The sequence below is a fragment of the Neophocaena asiaeorientalis genome, unplaced genomic scaffold (genome assembly GCF_003031525.2).
Source record: "Neophocaena asiaeorientalis asiaeorientalis breed wild unplaced genomic scaffold, Neophocaena_asiaeorientalis_V1.1 scaffold242, whole genome shotgun sequence".
Taxonomy (NCBI): domain Eukaryota; kingdom Metazoa; phylum Chordata; class Mammalia; order Artiodactyla; family Phocoenidae; genus Neophocaena; species Neophocaena asiaeorientalis.
The window spans coordinates 62,800-72,863 of NW_020172451.1; the positions used below are offsets into that span (position 1 = coordinate 62,800).

At 62.6% G+C, this 10,064-nt stretch overlaps 1 protein-coding gene across 1 annotated transcript in view; it reads right to left on the bottom strand.

Moving 5' to 3' along the window:
- Window positions 1–754: 754 nt before the first annotated feature.
- SHANK3 (SH3 and multiple ankyrin repeat domains 3) overlaps window positions 755–10,064 on the bottom strand; it is a gene marked incomplete at its 5' end in the record, with an annotated part of 45,365 nt that continues 36,055 nt past the window's right edge. The window contains 2 exons of the mRNA XM_024737388.1: window positions 755–1,087; window positions 8,045–10,059. Coding sequence (XP_024593156.1) covers window positions 958–1,087; window positions 8,045–10,059 — 2,145 coding nt within the window. The remainder of the gene's footprint in view (window positions 1,088–8,044; window positions 10,060–10,064) is intronic.

Genomic DNA, 10,064 nt, shown 5'->3' on the forward strand with positions numbered 1-10,064 from the left:
AGGGTGGGGGCGGGAGGGGGTGGCCTGGGACTCGGTGGGCAGCCTTAGGGCCAGAGGAAGAAAGGAGGGTAGGGTCCTGTGGTTACTCTGGCCTGGTCCTCAGACTCAGAGCCAGTGCCCTGCTGGGGGAGGCGGGGCCCTAGACTGAGCGGCCCACGAGGAGTAAAACCCCTGGCCCCCTCCACTCTTTGCAGGCTCCAAGAGCAGGCTGCCAGAGGAAAGACAGCCGCTGGGACAAAGGGCTTCCCACCGCATTTCTGACAGCCCGGGACACCAGCTCTGGACACTGCCCCGTCCACCCACACCCTGGAGAGTAAGACTCCGGCAAGACCCCTCACCACTTCTCCCACACACCACTTCCCCCTCTGTCATCACGAGGGGACCCAGAAAGACCTGGGCTGGCCACACGGCTGGCTGAGTCGTGGTACAGGCTGGTGGCAGCACAAGACGGAACAAGTCCATGAGGTCTGAGACAGACACGAGGCGGCGTTCACACCCACACAGAGCGGCGGCACGTGCAGGGCAGGCGTGAGGCAGCAACACACCCATGACACTCGGCCTCCCCGCACGGGACAGCACACAGCAGCAGCGGTAGCACCCACGTGTGTTACATACATGCAGCAGCAGCGGCAGGAGTGGCAGTGGCCTGCTCACGACAGTGACAGCAGCACGTGTGCACGCGCGCGCGCGCACACACACACACACACACACACACACACACACACACACACACACACACACACACACACACACACACACACACACGGGTCTTCACTTCCCAGCATCACCTGATAGGACCCCAGGTCTTCAGCCCCGCCACGCCCCCCAGCATGGCCATGGTGGGAGGCCTGGCTGGAGGAACTCCTCCAGAGAAAACCCACTCCTAGATCCCATGCCACCTCCACCCCGTTTCTTTCCCTATCCCCTACTGTGGCCACGGGAAGCCTCATGGGGCCGTCAGTGGCACCAAAGCCCCATGAAGCCACGCAGAGCAGAGATCCAGGCGGGCAGGTGCAGCGCACAGACAGTGAGAGGCATGGGATGGGCATGCTCACTTACACAGCCGGCGCTCGGGACCACCGCGCAGCTAGACAGAGCAGCCACATGCAGATGGGCGGGAGAGAGCAATGAGAGAGAGTGTTAGCGGCCCAGGCCCTCAAAGCAGGCACATGGCCCCCAGTCACGGCCACAGCGAGGGCAGCCAGGTGCAGGGACCCCCTGGCCAGATACCCAGTAAGAGAGGGATTCAGGTGCAGTGGGCCCAGGTGCGATGGGAGGGAGCACATCTGGAGCTGCTGGAGGAAGGAAAGTGCAGGCACGACGTGGGCAGAGCTGGGTGGGCTCCTGGCTTGCCTGTGAGCTGTTCTCTGGTCTGTGAAGCGCAGACCACAGTGGTGTCCATCCACAGGCTTTACTAAGAGCCCTGTGTGGCAGCTGCTCAGCAGACCCCTGGCACTTGGGGATGCTTCGTGTCCCCTTGTGTTGCTGCTGCCTGAAGGGCCTCTCTCCAGCTGCCATCGCACCTCCCTCTCCCTGCCCTTGCCCACACTGGGCTAAGGACCCCTCCCCTGGGTTCCCCCACCCACCTCTGTGCTACCCTGACTGGCACCTGTCCCACACTGCACAGGCACCCTGAGCATCCCTCCTCCCCTGAAAGCAGGTTTGGTCTCTTCCTGTCTCAGCCGTGCAAGGTGAGCCTCCCGCTGGAGACCCAACTCTGTCCCTCCCACTCAGCCTGGTTTCCACTGCCTTCCACTGGCTCCCTCTCCCCAGCCTCTGTCCCTGCTGCCTCACCCACCTGCTCAGACCCAGAGCAGAGCCTCTTGAAGAGGCCAGACCATGCTTCCCCCACCCAGCAGAGAGGGACTCAAAGGACGCCTGGGGTGATGGGCTCAAGGAACAGGCACCGATCACCGGAAGAGACCCTCCCCTCTCCCACATCTGACCTCCACGGTACCGCCTGGGTTTCGGAGCAAAGTGGGGCGGCAGTGGAGGGTGGGGGAGGGTGCCAAGGAGGTGGTAGGTGCCCAAGTGGTCGTGATTGCTAGGGAGAGGGCGAGGGGGCAGTGCTGGGGGATTGGGCCCAGTACAGCACTCCCCTCCCGCACCCCAGGGCCTCAAGCATCCCACCCTGGCATGGGGACCTGCATCTCGGGATGCAGTTCTGCGTGGCCCACCCCCAGAGTCCCCTGGAGCACGGTCTGGAGCCCTGGCAGGGGGTGAGCTGGAGGCCTAGGATGAGGGCAGACTGGCTCAGAAGCACCAGGGAGACCCTGCCGAGGGGAGATACTGGGTGTGGGGAGGTGGGCACCTGCCAGAGGCTAGGGCTGGTGCCAGGAGGTGCCATGAGTGAGGGACTGATCCAGCGGAGTGCAGGGGAGAGGACGGGTCACAATCCTAAGGCTGCCCTCCCAAGGCCCCAGGGCATAGCAGGGAGTGGCCGGGGATGCCCACGGCCCAGACGTCTGCTGCTTCTCCCCTTCCTCTTGGGGAACAGGGCACTTCCCACATTGTCCCAGGCCAGGCACCCCGGGAGTGTCCATGGTCAAGGTCCACATGTTTCCACACCACCTCTGCAGAGCCATTGCTGTCCATCACCACTCTGAGCTGTCTGACGGCCTCCCCAGCCAGGCTCTGACCATGGCATGGCCACATCACAACCCCTGCCAGCCTCCCAGAGGGCTTCTGGGCCACCCCACTCTCTAACATGTGGTACCTCACTAGGCACAGCACCCCTGGACGCCTTCCGGTCTTTCCCCAGACGTCTCAGCCAGGCTCCACACTCCCCAGCAACTTTGCCACCAGTGTCTGAACCTTGCACTGCCTGCTTCCTCGTGACTCCTCGACCAGTGAGGTCTGCTCCTGCCCCACCACCCCTCGCCCGGCACCCTCTCCTCTACCTCTTCCTTCCTAGATAGGCTCCCCTCTTAGTTTGCACTTTCTCCCAGGCCGTGTCACCCACTCCCACCCTTTCCTGTGACCGATGTGCCCAAGAATGCCACATGTGAAGCCAAGCCACTCTCCCCAGACCTCTCCTGGGGTCTCCAAACATGCTCTCCCTCGCCCCAGTCCTGCCCACACCAGAGGCCTGCGAGCCACCATCAGCCGCTCCACCCTCCCCGCCATGGCCGATGCGCCACCAACTCCCAGCATTAACCCTGGCCCTCCTCGCCCGCAGCCACCTCTGGACCCAGACCTTCCGCGCTCTCACTCGGGACCTTCATCTCACTTCCTAATTGCTATCCTTGACGCTCGGTGCCTAGCTCAAAGCCAGGAGCACAATATGCACTGAGAAACTGTGTTATAAAACAATGTGACATGTCACTCTCAGGCTCGACTGCCTGTCAACCCATTGGTGCCAACAGGCAAGGAAAAGCCCACTCCGGCCCTGCTCCCCGCCTGGAGCCTTCTGCCACTGCACTCACACAGGGCAGGTCTAGGCCTGTGGCCTTTTGAAATCTAAGAACCTCATTCACCGAAATAATCCTCAACAGGAACACAAACTACATACGGGCTTGTGAGCGTCCCACTGTGCTCTCTCCGGCCTCTGTGTCTCACTCCAGCCCTAACTTCCCACCGCCCACACCAGGTCATGGCTCCAACCTTGATGCACCCAGATGCCCCTACGGCCCCTCCTCTGTGACCCCTTCCCGCTCCCCTAGCAGAGTTCCGTGAACTCCTGAAGCCCTGATCACATCTCCTGCAAAAACACACCTCACAGGTCCCCAACCCGTGAGGACCTCAGCAAGGACAGAGCACATCCTGGCCCCTGTGCCCTGCACTGGCCGGCAAACAACAGGTCCAGTTTCAAAAGAACAAGCCCTGAGGCACCTGCAGTCATGTATGGCTTTATCCAGATCCCTGTCAGATGGGCTAGCAGGACAGAGCTCACAGTAGGTCCCCAGGGCGGGGTTTCTCCACCATCGCAGAAATGTGCATCTTCTGTGGGATGCTAATTAGTGATCTACCAAAGAAGCTGTCCGAGACCACAGCACACAGCACATCAAAAGTTCCGAGAAGTACTGCAGGAAAGAAACCTCGTCAACTTTGGGTTTCCAAAGCTATTTCGCCATGAACTTTTTTCTGTAACATCAGATGTGACGGTCAGACAGGTGTAAAACTGAGGGCCACAGCAAAACTGAGTATTGCTGTGGGGCTCAGAGACATGTGCCCCTCAGACCACCCGTGGGGTCTGGAAGACAAAGGGAGTTCAGAGCAGATGTGGGGCTCTGAGCAGACAAATGTTCTGCCTATCAGGCTAGACCCAAAGCCAGAAGCATAAAGAGGTGGATGGTCTGGGATCAAAGTTCCAAAAAGCCAAAGGCCATGGGCCTTCCGGATGCCCCAGTGCCATTTCCACAAGGTGCTTCAAGTCCATGACGTAAGGGGTAACGTCCCCTTCCCCTTCTGAGATCTTCCTAGACCTCGGGCCGCAGAGTATCTTGCGGGGGAAGGACGCCGGAGCCTAGACTGAGCTGCCAGCGAGGAAGGTGGGCAGAGCAAGCGCTTCCTTTCTGGTGGTGTCTGTCGGGTGAGGAGAGGGGCAGGCCCGCGAGGGAACACATGGCGGGCCAGTGGACAAGGCACAGGGGCGTGACCCACTGGGTGGCCGTGCCAACTGCCCTAGGGCTTCAGCTAGGATCCATCCTGGGAAGGAAACAGCCCCGCTGGACATCAGAACTTCCTGCACTTTGGACATGTCTCTGAAAGACAGTATCACCAGCACTTTTATCGCCGTGTGAGAAATGAGTGTCAGACACTAGCCGCCGCCGGCGGCAAGACAAGAGCTGCCCAGCAGCGCCGATGGGCAACACAGCCACTGCCGGCCACATGCGGGGCTGACTGGACGTGGCCACAGCATCCCCGCTCAGCCGCCTGCCAGGGGCCGGAAGTGAAGGGTCCAGGACAGGCAGTGGGGCCCACTCCGGGGGCCACGGTTCCACCCAGGTCCGAGGGCAAGAAGGGGCGCGTAAGAGGACGGAAGGAAGTGTGAACAGGAGCCGAAGGGAACGTAGAGGGAAGTGGGAGTGGAAGCGCAGGGCAGACGGGTAGCTGCTGGGCCTCTCAAGCGGCACTGGCTGGACTCAACTGCAGGTGATTTCAGAAGCCACGCGCTGCCCGTGACGCACCTGACTGACAGGCAAAGGTTCGGTCTACAGAACGAACACACGCACTTCTGTGTGAGGGGAACTGCGGCACACACACGGCGTCTGTAACTAGAAGCGGCTGAACGACAGAGGCCCCAGATTCCAGGGGCCAGAGAGTGGGGCTTGAGGTCAGATGCCACCATCTGCTGGCTGGCATGGATCTCCTTAGAAGCTCAATTTTGTCGTCTGGAAAATGGAGATTCTATTATTATCCATCGAACAGAATGGCTCTGAAGAGGAGGTAACGTGACTTGGCCTTTTCCAACGCAGAGCACTCATTTTCCCGTAAGGACCCTAAGAGTCCTCCTACCAGCCCGCCTGAGGGCCTGGTCACCCTCACCATTTCACAGGGGTGGGACTGAAGTTCACTGAGGTTAAGTGGTTTGTCCAAGAATACAAACTCAGACGCAATCTGCTGAGGGTGGGGATCCAGGGCCCCCTGACCCCAGGCCGATGTCAGGGAACAAAGCAAGGTGCTAAAGCTGGTGAATGCCATGGCACAGGGAGTCTCTTGCTTTAGGCTCTCCGGCATCTGGCACCTTTGGGAACAGCACCTGATGTTCCTTTGGATACCCGCCCCCCTCACTCAGCACCCATCCGGTAGCTCTGGCTGACCCCAGGCCCTGGCTCCCAGGATAGCATATGAGGCAGGCCTGGCCAACAGTAGCCCTATGCCTCCCTGACCCCAGTGACCGTCTCAGGGGAGGCAGGGGATCCACACGAAGCCAATCGGAGGCCGGGATTCTGCAGGAACTCCTGAGGGAAAGAGGCTCACTCTCCCGTGGGCCGGCAGGACAGATGGGATGTACAGGTTGGAACTGCTGGCCTTGCCCCTCCCCCACACCACTTCCAAGAAAGGAAACAAACACAGGTTCTGGCATGACCCAGACCCACTGGCCAAGAGCACCTCGCCGTGACAAAGGGGAAACGCTGAGGACGACCGTGAGGGACGTGGCGGCAGGTCCAGCCCAGAGACCACCTCCTCCTGCCCTGTGACGGCCCAGCTGCGCCACAAGAGCCAGCAGAGCTAAGGCAACACCGGGGCTCTCCTGAGCTCGGCCAAGGGGCTCGACAACCAGCAAACCTCAACCAAGCGTCTGTCCTTCTGTGGCATTTGTCCTAAGCCACCTCCCTAGACCTCAAGTCACAAAAGACAGCACTTGCGTTCAGCTTTGTTCTTTCGTCCGTTTAGCAAATGTTTTATTGAGGCCTGTGCTGTGCCGGGCACTGTGCTACCCGCTGTCAATGGCTTTAATTTTCATCAGGACCAAGGGGCACAGAGGAAAAGAAGGGCTGGTGGAGGGGGGAGAAACAGAGACTGAAGATGGGGACTGGTCCAGGCTGCATCAGGGATCCCCGCCCTCTGTTCCACAGAGGCCTAGGACCTGGGCTGCTCACTGCAACTGGACACTCCTGGCCACACCCCTGACACCCACTCGAAGGGCACTTTAAACATCACCCTGCTGGGAAGAGGGCTTTCACATTCAACTGGGAGTTGGAAGAGGTGAAAAGGGGAGGGCCCCGGCGCAAGCCTGGGGTGATGGGAGCCGGAGGGCAGCGCTGCCCAACCACGCAGGAGAGGCGTCACTCGTCTCCCGAGACCCCACTTATCCTTCGAGTCCTCAGCTGGAAGAAAGTAGATGAGACAAGCCCTTGTGCGCAAGACCTGGATGCCTCACTGCTCTGTGAACTCTGCCTCCCAAGGCTGGCAGGAAAGACTCACTAGGTTGGTCTTCAGGGTGGCGAGAAGGACTCAGCAGGTGGCAACCCAAGTGCTACCCACAAAGCCAGAGGTGGGGGAGGGCTACGGGGCACAGAAGGCAAAGGCAGACAAGGGCTGGCCAGGGGACGACCAGCTCTGCCTCAGACCACGCGTGGGCAGGAACCAGCTCTCCCGCCAGCAAGCCTGGAGCCCACAGGCCCGAGGAGGCACCCCTTGGGGGCGGAGCCTTGGGAATGAGGTCCTCAAGGAAAGGGCCAAGGGATGAGCCCAGAGGCTCTGGCAGCTTCTGCCCAGCCAGAGCAGCACCCCAGCCCCCTGCTCGGCCCCTCCGCCCACTTCCAGGGCACCACGCAGCCTCTTTAAGTCCCCACCTTGTGTAGGAAGTGGGCGGGGAGGACAGAGGAACGGGTAAGGTATGAAGAAAAGAGAGCAGACGGAGGTACAGAAAAAAGGCATGATTTCCGCCCAAGAATGGTTTCCCGATGCACTCTGAAAATCACGCACAGGGATCTGTGCTTGAGAGACTCTGAGGCGGTGCTGAGAGACTGAACAGAAATGTTTCCGGGGCAGAAAACGGGAAACCGGTGGTGGGTCCTAAGAGGAAAAGGATCCAGTGTACTCCAGGTTTCAAAAGGAAGCGAGGCAGCTACGAAAGGAAGCGAGGAACGATGGCACCGGCCACGTGGGACAGCCAAGTGGCCACAGAGAAGCCAAGTAGCTGGGGTGGGGCTCGGGGAGAGCTGCAACTTGAGTGTGGACCAGAGAACGACCCCTGATGGTAGTAGAGGCAGCTACGTCAGGTGTGAGAGTGAGAGCGCAGGGACCCCGGGGCAGGGAGCCTCCAGGAGGGCTGTGAAGGCGTTCATGGCCAGCTTGGGTCTCCGGTGGGTGCCCAGCTCCCGCTGCCAACACCGACAGGGACAGAGAGAACAGAACCCCTGATATTTCAGATCGCTGAAAGAGCCTTCGGTCTCAGACAGGTAAAGCAAGGCCAGATAAAGGACAGAGATGTGGACGGGAGAAGCACAGGGATGGGTGCCACGGACAGGTGAGGGAGGGAACAGCAAGGGCTGTGGAGGAGGAACAGAGGGAACCATGGAAGGACAAGAGGAAGAACGGGGTGGGCATGGACAGGGGACAAGGGACAGGACCCTCCCCACACCGCCCTGCTCACCGAGCTGCCGCGATGGGCGACTTCTTGGCAGGGTCCAGCAGGCCGCCCAGGCCGCCAACCGGCTCCTCCCCCAGGGAGCGAGTGTCTTTGTTCAGCTGTTGCAGGCGGGAGCTGAGCTCACTGATCACAGTTGGCTTGTCGTCTTCGGGCCCGGGGAGCCCCCGGCTCTCCACGGGGTCCCCCCACAGCTTGGACCTTCTCTGGAAGAGGTAGCGAGGGCGAGCAGGCCCGGCAGCGGAGGCCAGCCCGGCGGAGGCGGCATGATACTGCTGGGCCATGAGCTCGCTGTCCGAGGACTGCTTCAGCAGCGGGTCCCTGAAAGTCACCGGCCCCTTCCCCAGCGGGGACTTGAGCTTGGGCTTGGGAGGCACTGGTGGCTTCTCGAGTAGAAAAGTATGTCCGTCGGCGAAGGAGGTGTGGGTGTCGGTGAGTTCCCCGCTCTCCGAGCTCAGGGTGGACATGCTGGACACTGTGGAGATGGTGCTCGTGGTCTCCAGGTGGGGGTCGCTGGAGCTGCGCGTGTCGGCCTCCTCCACCCCCGAGTCCGCTGCAGACTCGGGGGCAGGGGGCGGCTCGCTGCTCGGCTTCCCTGAGGCCGGGCCTGGCAGCGTGGCGGGCGAGGGACCTGGGCCAGGGAGTGGGGTGGCCAGCAGGACCCCATTGGCAAACTCTTCAGGAGGCGGCACGAGTCCGATGCGGGCCAGCTCCTCTCTGGTCTCCTCGTCGCTGGAGGACAGCTGGGCCGGCGGCAGGTTCACAGCGAATACCAGCTCTGGCTCCTCCTCCGAGCTGCCCTGGCCCAGCCCAGGGTCTGTCGGGGTACTGCCAGGGGGCTGGGCCCGGGGGCTAGGCAGGGGCTCTGCCACCACAGCCGACTGTGTGGGGGCCGGGGCCAGCTCTGGGGTGCCCGGGCGCTCCTCTCCGGCCCCCAGCCCACTGGGCTCCTGCCCATTGCTGGTGGCGTGCACGACGATGAGGCCGGCTGGCCGCTGCAGGGATGTGTCCAGGACGCTGAGGATCATGGACTTCTTGTCCTCCGGTGACTTCCGCTCCTCCCGGGGAGCTTTCTCGGCTTCCCTGCGAGCAGGCACAGGAACCCAGGCGGGGCTCCTCGGGGAGAAGGCTGGGGAGGCCAGGGGCCCTCGCTCAGTGTCACGAGCCTGCACATCCACAAACAAGGGCCCAGGGCGGTCGGTGTCAGGGCTGTGCACAGGTGTGGGGGAGCGGGAGGGCGCCTGGGAGGCCAGAGCCCGCTCCCGGGCAGCCAGGGCAAGGGCCAGGGGTGAGCTGGGGTCCAGGGGTTTGCCGGTGAGCGGGTGGATGAAGGTGGAGCCCGAAGGCCCAAGGCTCGAGCCGCTGACCAATGGCTTCAGAGCGGAGACAGGGGAGGGCAGCAGCAGGTCACGGCCGGTGGTGGCGCCTGGCCCCAGCAGGCGCTCGTCAATGGAGCGGGAGGGCTGCAGGGAGGGCATATCTGCGCTAGGAGGGCTGCTCTCGACGGCTCCGACAGACAGGAAGACGGTGGAGCGCCGCCGCTCCTCCAGCCGCCGGTCCTTGCCTGGGGCCGGGCCGCCGAAGGCGAGCCCGGGGCCGTCTCCGGCGCTGTAGTCGAGGCCGCTCGGCCGAGGCCCGCGGTGTGTCGGGGAGGGCTCCCGGGCGAAGCTGCCGCCCGCCGGGCCAGGGCTACCCACGGCCAGGGCCGCGCGCTCCTGCGCATCCTCCACCTGCAGCTGCTTCACCAGCGGGCTTTTGCGGCGCTGAGGTTTGGACGGCGCGAAGAGGCTGGCGCTGAAGGCGCCGAGGTTGGCGTAAGGGCTGTCGGGGCCGGGCGGCCGCGGCCGACGCTTCGGGCGCTCCGGCGGAGTGGCCGCTGGCGGGGGCCGGGGGACGTCGCCTGCCTCGGGCGCTGAGTCCTGAAGGATGATCATGGACCGCGCGCGCTTCTGCCGTTCCGGGTAGGGCAGCGGCCCCAGGGCCGCGCCGGGATCATACAGGCCCGGGGCGCCCGCCCCAAGGCGCG